Source organism: Eumetopias jubatus, unplaced genomic scaffold (assembly GCF_037043125.1).
Source record: "Eumetopias jubatus isolate StellerSeaLion01/CBP00866 unplaced genomic scaffold, mEumJub1_p1.0 scaffold_1, whole genome shotgun sequence".
NCBI classification, from domain to species: Eukaryota; Metazoa; Chordata; class Mammalia; order Carnivora; family Otariidae; genus Eumetopias; species Eumetopias jubatus.
The window spans coordinates 201,772,183-201,788,066 of NW_028274807.1; the positions used below are offsets into that span (position 1 = coordinate 201,772,183).

Consider the following 15,884-nt stretch of genomic DNA (forward strand, 5'->3'; position numbering starts at 1 on the left):
GGACCCCTGGCCTGTGCCTGCACCGGCCTCCGTCAGACTCCAGACCTCCTCCTGAGCCCGGTCCACCTGAGAGCTGCTGGGCCCTTGCTTCCAGTCCCCTGAACACTGCCACCTTTGTGGCTCCCAGTGCCTTCTTCTCCCTGAGTCCTGGTCAGAACCTGGAGTCGGCCATCTGACTCCTCCCTGTCCCTCAGAGCCTTCAGGCACCCCTTGTTCTGTCGCAGCACCAATGGCCTAGTTCCAGGCCCTTATCTCCAGCTTCCGTACTGTTCCCTGGCACTTTGTCCTCTCTGCTCACAAGCCTTTGGGAACGCCTGTCCCGGCAGGAGAGCAGTGACTCTCAGCCCTTGGATGTTGGTCCCCACCCTCCCTGATCGATGCTCCAAGTCCAATTCTCGGTGCCGCGCTGAATGTGGAATCAGAAGTTCAGTCCCCCTGCACAGATGGTCAGACACATCTTCTGATGTCTCCGTGAAGCAGACTTTGTGGCACTGCTTGTCTGCTCTCAGGATTGATGAAAATGAAAGCTTATCATGACCTGTCAGATGCAGGCAGTCTGGGCCTGCAGCCCTGTGGTTTCTCCGCAGCCCTGCCCTTCCTGCCCTGGCCCCATTCTCCCTGCCCTTCAGGGGCTGCGGCCTTGTCCACCCGGGCTGCAGGCTCTTCTCCTTCCTCCCTGGCCATTCTGCTCTTGTAGCAGTGCCGTGATATAGGTGACAGTGTCTGTTTTCGTAGAAGAGGAAACTGAGGCCAGACAGGTCAAGTAACTTGCCCAAGGTCACACAGCAGGCTGAAATGGAGCTGGGCTTTGCCAGGCAGGGTCCGGCCCAGAGCCTGTGAGCTCCACCAGTGTACCAGCTGTAGGTGGGGTCAGTCTCGTGGGTACAGACGAGTAAGGCAGGTACCTGCCCTCGAGGGACTCCCCACCTGCTGAGCAGAGTGGACATATAGGCCAGGTAGTCCCCACAGCAAACTGAGTGCTGGGGACCCCCGAGTTGGGGGCCCTGCCAGGATCATTGCCTGGGAGACTCAGAACCTCCCTCCCACCCTTTCCCCTCACCCTGGGCACTTGAGGACTGCAGTGTGTGTGCCCAGGTGTGGTGGCATTAAGCCCCGGGCTTACCACTGCATCTTCAGGGTGAGTCAGACGCTGGGTGCCTGCCCTGCCCCCTAAGTGCCCTCAGAGCACAGCGCCTGTCCTAGCCGCACCCGACAGGAAGTCCCTGCCCCCGATGGGGGGGCTGCTCTGGTTCTGAGGATGGGCAACAGGGTGAGACTGTGAAACCTGCCAGGTTTGTCCTTGGCAGCATCAGCCCCTTCCTGTCCCGCCTCACCCCCTTCCTGTGCCTGTCTCGCCTTGACTTTTCCCCACCCTGGGCCCACAGCAACCGGAAAGGCTCAAGCTGGGGCCAGCTTCTCCTCTTCTCAGGGGACTAGGTTTGGGGCCTTATTCTTTCTTGATTGTTGACCAGAAGGGCCATTTCCATGAACAGCTCACCGGGCATCCCCAGAGCTAATGAGGCATGTTTGCCTGGGCATTGGAAAGGGTTTTTGTACCTGTGAGTTTCTGTCGGGTCTCCAGCTGCTTCAGTTATGGGCTAATGGTAGGGGGAACCTAGATCAGAGATTGGAGTGTCTCTCTGTGAACCCTTTCCTGCTTCCTTCTTTCTCTTCTGGAAGGAAGAACCCTAGGCAGCAGCTCCTCTTCCTTGTCCCCTCAGCTCAGGAGCTCCTCCTTCAGCACTGCTGTGTCCCCGATGGCACTTCCCGACCCTCACTTACTCTTAACCAGCAGCGGGCTGGGACAGGTCTATGCTGGGAGTGGACCGTCGCACCTGGCTTCCGGTCTCCCCATCTCCCACGACTCCCCTTCCAGGCTGCCACAATGCCCTTTGAGAGTGTCGGCCTTGGCTCGGCTAAGCCCGCCCACAGCCCTGGAGGAAGGCCTTGTCAGCCCCCTCCAACCTTGACCTCCCCCAGTCCTGGCTGAGCCAGCCTTGTGGGATGGCCCCGCAGGTCTGGACAGTGCCCTTACTCTGCTCTCATGGCTTTGTATCAGGCAATTACCATTTGTTTAGCTGTTTGGTAACCTCCTGTTGGACATTCAGAGCTGAGTTTAAGGGTTACCTCCTTCTCTGACAACACCTGTCCCTTGCCAATTCCCCAGGTGTACAAAACATGGAACAAAGTCTTCCTAACCACACATGGCACACTTATATTTTCTGAGTCTGTTCCTTTAAGTAGATTTGAGATCCTTGAGGGTAATGTTCTTGTTTCCTTTATCTTTGTGCCCAGGGCGGACCCAGCGCACAAAGGGGAGCGGAGTTACGAGGGATGAGGGACCCAGTCTGCCTGGATGGGGAGGGGAGCAGGAGGAGAGGCAGTAACTTCCCTTCTCCCCCCACCTTCTGCATTTCTGATGGTTGACTGAGTTTCTCATGGGGCTCAGGCAGCAAATATGGATTGATGTGCTCCCCCCATTCCCTGCAGGGGTACTCAGCTAATGAGCGCTTCTTCTGGAAAGGGACTGAGGAGCAAACACATTGTTGAAGACACCAAGTCTGGAATGTCCCAGAATTGATGAACCTCCGGCTGGTGTAATATTTTATTATTTTTTTAAGTAAGCTCTGTGCCCAACGTGGGGCTTGAACTCATGACCCCGAGATTAAGAGTTGCATGCTCTGCTGACTGAGCCAGTCAGGTGCCCCTCCAGCTGGTCTAAGAGAGGAAGAGAAAAGACAGAGGTTGTCAGTGCCAATGGATATCATTACAGATCCTACAGACGTTAAAGGGATAATAAGAGAATGTTATAAGCGGTTTTATGCCAATACGTTCAGGAACTTAGGTGAAATGGATACTCCTTGAAAGATACGAATTAATGAGACTGAGGACGAAATAGAAAACCTATAGAGCCCCATACCTAAAATCTCACAAAGAAAACTTTGGGCCGAGATGGCTTCGCTGAAGTCTTATCATAGATTTAAGGAAGAAGTAATACCAATCTTGCACAACCCTTACTTTATTTGCAAAAATTTGGTTTCTGGCAAAAGGCTTTCAAACAGTATGAAACAGCTCGGTTGGTCTCTGTTTTGGGCAGGGCTGTTCTGAGGCCCCTTAAGTCTTGCATCAAGACCCTTTCCCCCTGTGTAGGCTGTGGGAGGCATTTCCAGGAAGAGGCAAGAGGACCCTCGTCCAGGATGTGGCTTTCCTCTGCCCTCCGCCACCACTGTTTCCAGGAGTTTGGCTCTTCTGGAGTTGGTGGAGAGAGTAGTTAAATTGGCAAACAGTTGGTGAAGTTTGTCTAGTCCAGGCCAGGAGGGGCTCCAGGAGATGCCCCACACTTGAGGAAGACATGATGGACTTGAGGGAGGCCTGGATATGAACAGGAATGACCATATGCCTGGGCCCAGAGGAGTGATCTGCCTATTGTCTGGGAACCTCAGAAGGCTGCCCGGAGGAGGTGGCCTTTGAGCCGACCTCCAGAATTGGCCAGAGAGTGGGTTTTCTTCAGGGTTGTGAGAATGGGCATATCAGGATTTGAGAGGGAGAGGCTGTGGTGTCAAGGTATTCTGGACGGGGGCGAGTGTGAATGGGCTGTAGGGCGGGTGTTGGGGCCTCATGAGGCTGCCGCTTCAGGAGAATGGCTGTTGTCCCAAGCCTCTGGGGAGCCAGCGAGAGCTTTGAGCAGAGGAGCGGTGTGATATGACCAGCACCTGGGATGTGGATGGTAAAGTGGAGGGAGACTTAGGGGAGGTGGAAGAGGAAAAGGAGGCAAGTGCAGCAGGAAGCTGTGTTCTCCGGGGCAGAGGGGCAGCCAACTGGCAGGCTGGCAGGCAAGCACGGCAAGGCGGAGGAACAGCTGTGGGCTGGGTTGTGGTGGGCACTGGTGGAGGTGGCAAGGGAGAGGGCAAGGACCAGAGAACAGGGACTGGGAAGGAGGGAGAAAGGTGGGAAATTTGGGGAAGGGTGTGTGTGGGGGGAGGGGTTAAGCAGTGAGTCAGATTTAACTGTCTCAGGGTGGGTGGGGTGTCTCCAGGTTGCCAGGGATGCTGTGCCCCTCGGGCCCTGTCTGCCCTCCAAGGGTGTCCACCAGGGCCTGGACCTGGACTCGGGCTGGCTGCAGCCAGTCAGAACCAGGGCTGAACGTTGGGAGAGCTGGGGAGAGGTGGCTGGGGTCAGAACTGTTTTTAGAAACTGAGTGCCACTCTTCATACACTATCTCTTATCTCTCTCCTCGGTGAGAACACAGGGCAGGGGTCAGAAAGACTTTGATCCACATCTGCAGTCACCATGGACCGGCTCTGTGGCCTCGGGCAAATCTTTTCCCTTTCCCTGATGGCCGTTTGCCAGGCTCCCTGTGGGTTGGACTGAGGACCTTCCATTCTGGGGGCCCTTTGAGGCCCTTAGGCTGGGGTGGGCCATGAGGGTGGTCTCCACCTCCTGCCGCCATCCCGGGTAATGAGTATCCTGCCTTGGGACCGAGGCCAGGATCACCCAGAAGCTGTTTCCCTGCTCAGGAATGCTCACTGTCCTGAGTTGCTGTTGAGCGTGAAGACTGGAGCGCATCTCGTCCTTGTATTTCTGTGGCCTGTGTATGTGTTACCTTGCTCCTGCCCCACACGCATCTCTTCATCGTTCCTGAGCACCTGCTCTTCACACAGCAGCCCAGGCCGGGATCATCCTTAACCTCACGCTGTGGGCAGAGTTAATGGTGTCACAGAGATAGTTGCGTGTTTTCTCATTTATTAATGAATAACCAGCCTGTGCCAAGGCACTCGAGTGTCTCTGGGACTCCAGGATGGCGGTGGTGGCGGTGTCTGCCGAGAAGGGGCTCGGTGTTTGCAAAGGATTGGTTCCCAGAGGCCGGTCCTTCCCCACCCTCCTCTGCCAGCAGGTCCAGGTTAACAGAGCCCCGTGGAAAGGTGCCTTCCTGGGGGGTTTGCCCACCAGCCCACGTTGGGGAGAGCTGAGCCTTTCTCTGCCCTTCCACCTCTGTCCTTACTTACCAAGGGGAGGCAGGCCATCTGGGAGCCTGCTGACGGGCAGTTGGGAAGGAGCTTTTTTTTTTTTTTTTTTTTTTTTTTGACTGTTCAGGCTCATGGCTTGCTTAATCCACTGGCATTTCGTCAGGGAAAGGGGAACGTGTTTCCGTTGGGCCTCTGTGGAAGGTCCTACCCAGGCTCCTGCAGCTCTGGAGGCCATACCGAGAACCCTAGCTTGTTTCTCATTTCAGAGTTTGTACTCTGTCCTCCCTTCCCTCTTTGGACATCACCAGGCGAAAGCCTCTCTGCCCCAGGGCTTGCTTGCCCAGCGAGGTGGCCAGGCCCTTAGGAAAGGTCCTTCTGCCAGCAGGTCCCCCAGGCTTTCCTCTGGCTCCTCGTGCCTTACTTAGGACCTTGGTCAGAGCCCTCTGAGACCGGCCCCACCTGCCTTGACAACTTGACCAGCATTCACCTTCACCAGGCCTGCTACTCCAACCACCTGGGTGTTCTGCAGACCACACCCACCTTTGCTCAGACTGCGCCCCCGCTCCGGGAAGGCCTTTCCTACTCCTGTAACCCCCACATTCTCTCCATCCCTCCTCACCCCACAGAACCATGTTGACCTCTCTCACGTGGCTGCCGTCACTCGTTCCTGCTGCTTCGTCCCTGGGACTAGGCTGCTCTGGGCTGAAAGAGCAAGGGCTTACCTTGATCTGCTCACATCATAAAAGCATTTTGCTGCACCAGACGCCTCTAGGCTGGTTTGGGGGGGGAGTCTCCTTCCCTGTAAGTATGAGGCCAAGGAATGGTGGGGTCTGGTTGTTCTCAGGTGTCCATGATGATCACTGTTAGGAAGGGATTCATAAAGCAAACGCCACTCTCCGGAGGCAGCTGTCAGTGGTATAAACAAACTTGGAGGAGAGTTAGCGCATGGAACTGTCTTACTTAAAATTTATATGTCAGCTCTAGCTTTTTCCTTTTGTAAACTTTTTATTTAAATTCAATTTAGGTAACATATACTGTGTTATTAGTAGCAGGGGTAGAATTTAGTGGTTCATCAGTTGCACATAATCCCCGGTGCTCATTTCATCACGTGCCCTCCTTCATGCCCGTCACCCAATGACCCCATCCCCCCACCCCCCTCCCCTCCAGCAACCGTCAGTTTGTTTCCTAGAGTTAAGAGTCTCTTACGGTTTGTCTCTCTCTCTGATTTCATCTTATTTTATTTCTTCTTTCCCTTCCCCTACATTCATCTGTTTTGTTTCTTAAATTGCCCATAGGTGAAATCATACGGTATTTGTCTTTCTCTGATTGACTTATTTCTCTTAGCATAATACCCTAGTTCCATCCATGTCGTTGCAAATGGCAAGATTTTTTTTAGTTTCTTCTTCTTTTTTTTTTTTTTTGTAATCTCTACCCCCAACATGGGGCTCGAACTCACCACCCTGAGATCAAGAGTCGTATGCTCCTCTAACCGAGCCCGCCAGGCACCCCTGTAGCTCTTTCTTACGTCGTAGTGGCCTCCCTGTAGCAGCGCCTTACTGATGTCTCAGAATGCTGCCCCAGCCCGATGGTCAAAGGCACGTTGCTGCCAGTAACAAAGTGCACAGTGACACCCTCAGAGGGCCGGTCCTGGCAGGTACGGAGACCCTGGAGTGCCTCAGCATGTGCATCGAGAACATGGTCCTGCATGTGAGCACATACATGGGCACACACCCTGCATGTCTGTCTGTCCCCAGGGCCCGTCGGATCTTACAGAGTCAGGGAGAGAGCCCAGGAAGACACTTGCTTCTGCAGCTGGAAGCAGCATGGTGGTGTCCTCTGTTGCGGCCCCTGGTGTCCCTGGAGAGCGAGTATGTTGTGTCAGGTTTGAAACTTACAAAGAGATGGGGGGCAGGAGGAAGACAAAGCAGATTTAGAAGTTTTTCCCATAGAAACTTCAAACTAGTTCGCCTTCTCTCCATCCCCTGAGTATATGGCAGGAGTCTTATTCTCAGCCTGGTTCTAGTTTGAGTTATGCTACTCCTTAAGGTAAGGAAGTAGGTGTTCCTAGAGAGGCCCCTGGCCTGGAAGCGGGGGTCAGGAGGCCCGAGCTTTTGCCCCACCCTGGTCGCTGGTGACTGCCCTTCCCAGCTGAGTGGCTGGCTCCATCCAGACCCATTGAGGGGTCACCGACCACCTGCATTTCTCACCACTCAAACCTTCTAGCTCCTCCTGCTGGTGTTCTCTGGGGGTCACCATGAGCCTGGCCCGGGCTGGGGTCACCGGCTGTTAGGTTTTGTGGGCATCGTGGCGGGGGAGTTGAAGGCTGGGCAGTGAGGCTCCGGTGTTGTGCACCCCTTGGAGGCTGCAACACCAAGCTGCTCCTTGCCAGGGTGAGAGGCTCCTGAGGTGTCCCATTCTTCCCCAGTTCCCTGGGCATCAAGGACTGGAAGTAGGAGCATCCATCTGAGCAAGTTGTTTTCTCCCTTCCTCTGCAGGACAAGGAAGACGGGGAGCCCAAGACCAAGCAGCTCAGAGAAGGGGACGAGGAAGGCGAGAAGCACAGGTGAGGCCCGTGTGCGGCTCTGTGTCGCCCCGCCTTGGTGTTGACAGTCTCTACCCCGTGCCCCCACCACCACCCCGTGGCTGCCTTGTGCAGGCCCGAGAAGCTCACCCTTCTCCCCAGCCGGAGCTTTCTTTGCTCCCTTTCCCCCACTGGCCAGCCACCTTTTACTCAGCCACCCGCAGTTTCTTCCCGACCCTCATGAAGGCTTATCCCTCTTCTCCAAACCACTTGGCGTGGCGTGGGTCCACAGCACCTGCAAAATCAGGTCCAAACCGTGCCTGGCATGTTCACTCTGTGTGGGCCATCTGGCCTCGTCCAGCCCCTTCCGGTTCCCCGTAAGCCCCGTGGCCCTTCGGAGTCTCCTGATGGTGTCTTCTGTGTGTGCTGCTCCCTCGGCCTGGATTCCTTGTCTTCTCCTCTCCACCTTTCACAGCTCGGTCCTCACGTGGAGCTCAGCTCGGAGCCTCCGCTGCTGCCTGCCTGTCTGTGCTCCCCGGCCTCTCTCAGGAGGCTGTGAAGAGTGTTTCTCTTTGCCAGATCCTGTCATCTGGTTGAGTCCACTTCAGTTGTCCGAACACGGTGCTCTTCCCTGTGACTGCGGGCACACAGTCTCCCCTCGCCCCTTCTCGAGGGCTGGCACCTCCACACAGCGTGGGTGCTGCCTTGCATCAAAAATACCTGGGAAACGTTTGCAAATCCAAAGTGTGGGGTGGGCAGGCACTGTGTGGATGATCTTCGTGAGCTGGGGAGAACCTTCCTGTCCGCCCAGCACTTCCACACCAGCCTTCCGGAGTCTCGTGCCCTCCCTCCCACGCCCAGCCTTGAACTCAGGCCACAAGGGCCGCGGGTCAACTGTGCTTGGGATCAGACTTGGTTTCTGAATGGACAGGTCACCTTGATGTCCTCCGTCCTGAGCAGTTTCCTTCAGGCCCAGGGCTTGAAGGCGTCTGCTCACGTGGGGTAGTGGATCTTGATGTCTGAAGTAAACTTCCCTGGGCGGGCTGTGCTTTGAGGGGGTCAGCAGAAGGTGGAGGACCCTCCCTGGAGAAGGAAGCAGGACTTCCTGATGCCACTTAACTTTACCAGTGTGCGTGGAACCTCCCCGGGTGCGGGCCCCTCATCGGCAGCTGATCTCACAGGAGGTGGGGCTTTTTCAAGTCCACAGGGTATGTGTGTGTGTGCGCCTGCATGACAGTTTACAGAGTGGGTTCACACCGTCCCCACAGGCAGCCCTGTAGGGTCCTTGCCACCTCACCTATTACCAGAAATGGGAACGGCTCTGTGCGCAGTGGTGGTGCTGGGACCCCCGCCACCCTAGTGCTGGGCTCTCTGCTTTCTTGTTGGGTCTGGCCCCCTCCACCAGCCCCTCAGGGGGCCCTCACCGGTGACAGAGATGAAGGCCAGGTCCTTGCTCTTTTGCCAAGCGACCCCACTTGTGTGGTTTGGGGGTGCATGCCTGCACAGTTTCCCCCGTTCTGTGGGACCTGCTGGGGGGACTTTCAGTTTTCTTTTGGCTTGTTCTTACTTAGGTTCTCGGTTGATCACTGGCTAGAGCCTTGAGTCCAGGTTTCTGGGCTGTTTTCGCTTTGCTGGGAGGTCCCTGCTCTCATCCCCCTCCTCCTCGATGAGAAAGAGAAGGGATGTTGGTGAGTAGATGGGTGGGTCATACGCTAGAACACTTGATTGTTGAGCCGTGGGATTGAATCTCAAACATGGTGTCAGTGGAGGAAAGAGCAGGTTACAGAAGTGAGAACAGGGCAGGATCATTTATATATATATTTCGGAAACCCACACGATGACAGAGGTGTTACTCGCTTCCCAAGCCCCGGCTCAGTTGGTTGTCTGATTTGGCCTGGGAGGCGGCAGAGGACAAAACACAGTCCCTGCCCTCACGGGGCGGATGCTCTCTGGAGGCAGACAGACTGGACAGAAAAGCAGGTGTGTGGGAAGAGGGCATTGAAGTGGAAGCTACAGACATGGGACCACGCTCTCCGCCATGCACCCACTCCCGCCCTCAGATTAGCTGCTGGGAAGCTGGGAGGAAACAGGATTAGGGAAAGCCTGTCACCGGCCACAATATAGGATTTCTAGAACAAAAACGGGGGAGTGGGGAGGAGCAAACCTGTCTCAAAAACGGCAGAGTGTTGCTTTTGTTGACTCTGGAGGAAGTGAGCACAAGTGTCTGTTATTCTCTGAATGTTTGTGTGCCTGAGAGATTTCATCACAAAAACTGTGTGAAAAAGAAAGGGGTGCAGGGCCCCAGGTTCCTACACCAGAGCTCTGGGTAAAAAAGCCCCCATTCACCTTCTAGGCCTTAATGAGTCATTTGTGGCGAAGCCCGAGACCCCCTCTGAAATCCCCTGCTGAGCCCGCCTGGCTGGACCCGTGGGGGGCGGTGGGGGAGGTCGGAGGGCCTGCTCACAGCAGCCCAGGGACCAAACACGTGGGACACTGAATTGAGTTCTGCTTCAGCTCACCCTGTTCTTCCACTCTTCTGACCCCGGCTCCGTTAAGGCCGGGTGTGTGGGGGCCGGTCTGGCCTGGGAATCAAGAGCTTTGCTTTTGTGGTGGTCCCTGTGGTGCTCAGTCACCACCTTGGTTGTCAGGAAACCCCGCCTTCGCTGGGCATGGAGTTGTGCAGGAATTTGTAGCCCCCCCAGGAAAAGGGGACTCTCTTACCTTGAACAGGCTTAGAGCGAAGGTGCTGCCTGGATTATTCGGGAAGGCAGGGCAGAGCCTCAGTCCCTGTACCAAGTGACCAGACCCTTGTGGGTTTAACCCCAGACTGCAGGGTCTAGGCCTTGGGTGTGGGCTTTCCAGGAAGAGCCTGAGGCAGCAGACTCTGTGTCTGTCATAGCAGAGAGGGGACCTTTCTCCTCATCGATACCCCAGGTCTGGAAGGGAGCTCCCAGCAGGATGTTTATGGCTTGGGAGCAGGCTCTGTGGAGCCCCTAGGCCACAGCCCCTGCCATGGCCCCCTTTGCCATGGGGGGAAAGGGGAAACCTTCCAGCTCCATTGAGGTGGGGGGCGGGCAGGGATGACCTCTGAGGCCAGTTACCACTGAGCATCTTCGCTTCCTTGGCTCCCGGGAGGTAAGAACAGTCTGCTTTGGTCCAGGTCAGCCCACACTGAGCCCAGGTGCCAGGTGGGCACCCCTGTGGGCACCAGCCCTTCTGAAGTGTCCTGAGAGGAATGCAGGGCCCACTCCAGGCTGCCTTCAGCCAGGGGCAGCAGGACAAGGCCTCGTGGAGAACATTCCTCTTGAGTTGGATCTGGAATCTTAGTGGGTAGGATTTGGGCAGAGAAGGCCCAGAGGTGTGAACCAGCAGGATGAAAGGGAGATTGGGGTAACCTCTTGTTGGGGAGGCATGGACAGACACCCTCTGATCCACAGCTTGGAAAGCCCAGCCCGGGCTTTGTACGGGTCACTGGAGCAGGGAGGGAGATTTAATGTGGTGGCCCCGTCGGCGCTGCACAAGCTTGTGGGGCGGCCCAGCCTGTGGGCTGTGTCTTCGGTTGGTGATGAACTTCCCAGAAGTTCATCATGCACTTTTGTTAACACGGACAGGACTGAGCAAAATAAAAGTTGAGACAGTTCTTTGTGCAACAGCGGGCCCCAAAATTGTAGAAACCAGGCAGATGGAGAAAGCTCGGGACTTGGAAGCAGCTCCGGGTGTGAGGCCAGGCCTGCCTGTTATTAGCCTTCTGGCCCTGACAAGTCACATTGCCTCAGTGGGCCTCACCCGAGTATCTTCGACTAAAGAGGGGAAGAAAGAGCAGCTTGCTTCCCTGATGAGCACAGCAAATACCATCACTTTTTATCTGGCGAATGCTGGGCTCTGGGCAGAAAGAAGACACTTCTAGGCCCTCCTGAGAGAGCTGAAGGACTCCAGACACACGTGGAGAAGGCAGAACTCTCACACAGGCTGTGCTCACTTTGCACATTGGGGAAACAGCAAGGTCAGTGGATGAGAGAAGAAGTAAGTACCTGTGGCCAAAAAAATGAATCGTTAGGATCCTTTGTGGGACCTCCCCTCCTTGATAGAGTTCATCCTCAGCAAAGTCATTGAGGAACGTGGTTTTGCAGATGCAGTGTGGGGCCAGGGCAGGTGGCTGAGGAAATGGGAAAACCCAGCAGGATCGGAGGCAGGCACCCTGGGACCTCACCAGCCATGCTGGAGAATCACCCATCTTCCTCTCTCCCCGTGCTCCTGCTCATTTGCCTTAAGGACACGTCTCAGAATCTTAGCCTGTTCCTTGCCTTTCCTTATAAACTTTAGAATTGGCTTGTTAATATCTATAAAAAAGCTTGTTAGGATTTTGATTGGAATTGCATGGAATCTGTAGATCCAAATTCCTTCTTAAAATTTGTATGACTCTCTCGAGGATAGATCCTGCCCTGTCCCCATACAGCCACATCCCCACTGGGGTGGGGAGTCAGTGTCCCTTGAAGGTGGACCAGCCCAAGCCAGACCCTGTGGGAAGGAAAGACATGTTTGCCTTCCCAGAGGGGGCCCTGCTTGTCATCTGGGCTGGATCTGCCCTCTTCCAGCCACCCCTCCCTACAGCTAACTTTGAGGGGCGTCGGAGACTTTTCTCTAACACAGCCCCTGCTTATGGCCTTGGTAAGATGCAGCCCGGCAGCCATGGAAAGCTGGCCCACAGAGAGGGGCATTTCTGTCAGCTGCTTTTGTGTTTTTTTAAGGCCTCAGTCACTTCCTCCTGATGGCAGGTCAGCTGATACATGCGCCACGGAGGGGTGTCTGGGGGTGGGTTTGCGGCTGACAGCCACGGCCACCCTGGCAGAGGGGAGGAGAGGGGAGATGCTGCACACCCTAGTGGGCAGGGGGCAGGGGAGCGTGTCTTGTTAAGTGCTTGAACAAGCAAGCCTCAAACCCTCAGCCCCCACAACCACCACCCCCCTCCTGCTCTGGATCAAGGTGTGCACCCAGCTGGGGCAGTCACCACACAGGGACAGCGGCTCACTCTGGAGTGGGTGCCACAGACTGCTGCCACAGAAACTGGGCCACGAGCCCTCATCCTTCAGGATGAAAAACCAGTTCTCCAACTCCGTGTGGAGAGAGGTCCCAGCCCAGCTGAGGCCCTGCCCAGGCCTGGCCCAGTGCCCAAACCCCAGAGGTTGGCAAATGCTAGGCCTTCTCTCGTCTTCGACTTGGGTCCCTGGGACGGTGTCTGTGCCCGGCGTGTGCTTGCACATCCATGACGTCAGCTTGATCCCACTGTCATGGTGACCACAGGGCGGCTGTCACCCGCTCCTCCTGAGTCACCTCACTGCGCTCCGGGCCCAGGGCTCTCCCATCCGTGGCAGTGGGATGGACTGTGGCTCCATGGCTCGTGCTGAGACGGCCTGCAGTTGCCCTGTTTCTCCTGACCCCGCTGCTCAAGGGTAGGCCCTGGGTCGCGTGAGAACGCATCAGGAGAGGACGAGAGGACTGGTTTAAGAAGGCAGCGTTCACCATGCAAGCGGGCCAGGCACTTCCCTTCTGTGCAGGGGAAAGCGCGCAGGATGGCTGGGTCCTCTCTGCCTGGAAGGAAGTCCTGATCTTGTAGGTCATGATCGTCAGTGCTTCCAAAGCCCTTCTCATGAAATCCCCTTCCCTGTTCTGGGAGTAGGTGTGATCCGACCACAAGGTGAAGAAACCGCACTTCATGCAGGTGAAGCAACTTGTCCACGATTTCCCAACTGAGAGGAAGGGGACGAGCCCTGGGAGTCCCTCCCCAGTCCCTCTGCCTGCAGGCTGCCAAGGCAGGCCCCGCTTGGTTCTCTTCTGCCGCCTTCACCCTTAGTGCCGCTCCCAAATGCGGAGGCGCCAGGGCCTTTGGCTGTGTGCCCTCTTGGCTGGGGCCGGTGGGGTGGGCATCAGGGAGGCCGGGCAGCTGTGTGGTGAAAAGGGAAGGTTTCTCTGGCAGCCTGCAGCGGGGGCTGGTGGTTTACACCATCCACTTCCCCAGTGTGGCCTGTGGGACAGGTGGGGCCCAGGAGGATGGGAGACAGTGGGCTGTGCAGGCTCCTTGTCTCTGCACCCCGATCTGTGCCCCGGACGGCCAGTGTGGCCAGTTCAGGTCTCATCTTGTGTGCCCTTTGGGATTCAGCTCAGCTGTCCAAACTTTTGCGCCCCTCCTCTTTTAAAACTTAAATTGATAGTTAAAGTACTTACTTTTGAAAAAAAAGATTTTTTTCAGTTGTGGAAAATTTAGAAAATACAGCCTCACGTGTCTGAGCATATCCTGCTGTTTATGACCTTTTTCACACCCATGTCCTGATCATCTTTTGATAAATAACACTTCTACAAAATTCTCAATGGTTGCCTAATATTTCTTTGGGAATACTATCTGTCGTTTCTTTTTCAGCCGTTGATTTTTGGTACATTAGCTGTTGCTAGTACTTCCACGTGCCTGTCAGGTGTGCATTTTCAGGTAGGATGGATGCAGAGCCCAGCCTGGAAGTCTAGGGAACGTGGGCTGGGCCCTGCAGAGTCTAGGGTGGCAGTGGGTACAGACCGCATGAGCCAGATGTGAGGGCAGCTAGGGCTGGGCAGGGATCTGACTTGACTCACGCTTGGCCCTGGGCATGGCCTTGACCAGCTGCTGGCTGTTCTGAACCATCAGGGGCTGGGCACCTGGTGATCTTGACGGGCCTTGGGGCTGACGCAGTTGGGTGAACTTGGGTGGGGCTTCCATGTGGGTCTCACCCCTGGCCAGCTCTGGCGCTTCTGGCCTCCCTGTTTTTAAGGCAAGGCCTGACTGCCTTTCTATTCCAGATTTCTAAAACCCCTTCTTCATCTAACGCCTGTGACCCACTGCGATATCAGGGGCTGAGGGAGGGTCCTGGAGGCTGGGGAGCTGGGAGGATGGGATCTGAGGAGGGAGGAGTTGTTTCAAGAATGGTGCTGTAAGCCAGACTCCTAGAGTAGGAGGATGAAGGAATGCCCAGCATGATTTTTTCCCTCAAGGCACACCAAGGGCCCAGAGCATGGCTGATGCACCTGCAGCCCTTGGCGGGACTCCTGGGCATGCTGTCAGATAGCCTTTACTCTTCGACATGACTGCAGGTCCCTAAGGGGCTTGGTGGTGGGGACTGGGGTCCGCCTCAAGGCCAGAGACCTGGGTTGGGATTCAGGCTTTGGCTTTTCCCTAACTCTGAGGCTCTTGGGCACATCCATGAGTCTCTCTGTGACTATTTTCCACATCTGGAAACTGTCAGTAGCCGCCTTACATTGGAGGGCAGTCCTGAGAGGCAGCATATGGAGCGTGTTCCTATTGAGAGGGAAGCATTAACCCATTCATCTCGGCCTGCGCTTTGGGGTGGGGGCAGGACATCAAGGTCCAGAGGATGCGGGAGCTCCCACCCCTTTTCCTGAAGCCCTCGGAGGAGGCGTTGGCCAGGGGTTGCTTGGGAGGCTTTGTCCATGGGATGTGGCCCTGTCCAGCACGTGGTCTGTTCTTGTGCCGAATTTTCTCTGTCTGTAGGACAGGAGACCTGGGGTGGGTAGGAGGGGAGGGAGCCTTGATTGCCCTATATCTGTACCTGTCCCCATAGTGTGGCCAGCGTGGCCCTTTGGGAGGACAGCTGGAGTACAGTACCTTCTGCCCATGAGTGGGGAAGCCACTGGGCTCTTCCAAAGTTTCATTTGCTATTAAGCCAACCATCAAGTATCCCGAGTTAAACTGTTGAGCAACCACCAAACAAAAACATCGCCATAGCCCATCTGGTTCCTGTGTCCGTGTTCCATACCGACCTTGTACTCGACTTCTAGTGAAGTTTCCAGGTGTTCTGATGGCACTGTCCTGAGCTGGACCATTCCTCACTCCCATCGTGGTCATTGTCTGGACGGGTACTCATCCTCTGCAGGGGTGCTCGCAGCCTCCTCTGGGGGACTCCGCCAGAAGAGAGCCCAGAAGTGTCTGCTGGGGGCTGTTACAGATGATGCTACCAGAAGCATTTTTGTGTGCAACATTTGGTTCTGTTTGACCCTGTTTTGGTACTATTTCTATGGTGTAATTTCCTCAGATCAGGCTTAACAGGTCATGCGGTTTGAGCGCCCTAATCTATCTTGAAGGAGGTGACCACCAGCCTCGGGAGCATTTGTGAGCACCATTTGGGACAGTTGCCTGTCGCCTTGTTTTCACGGGCCTGTCTGGCCTCTGGCAGCCACAAACGAGGCCTTGTTAACATTGGAGACATGGGGGTGAGTGTGCATGTGCAGAGCCCAAAGCGTACAGCAGGTTGTTGGGGGTGTGTGCGTGTCCCTGGAAGAGCCCCATGACTCTGTACCCCGGATGTGCAGGCTGAAAGCCGTCTGTGGTCAGAGCTGCTGTCTTCAGCCAGGGC

General features: G+C 55.7%; 1 protein-coding gene across 5 annotated transcripts in view; it reads left to right on the forward strand.

The window, feature by feature from the left end:
- Positions 1 to 15,884, forward strand: part of CCDC12 (coiled-coil domain containing 12) — a 49,479-nt gene that overhangs the window by 25,094 nt on the left and 8,501 nt on the right. For 2 of the 5 annotated variants that reach the window (XM_028087023.2, XM_088028647.1), the window contains 2 exons: positions 6,722 to 6,835; positions 7,463 to 7,530. In XM_028087023.2, coding sequence (XP_027942824.1) covers positions 6,722 to 6,835; positions 7,463 to 7,530 — 182 coding nt within the window. Of the gene's footprint in view, positions 1 to 3,186; positions 3,728 to 6,377; positions 6,622 to 6,721; positions 6,836 to 7,462; positions 7,531 to 15,884 lie in introns of those variants that run through there. The other 3 variants (XM_028087025.2, XM_028087024.2, XM_028087026.2) reach the window with 3 other exon arrangements.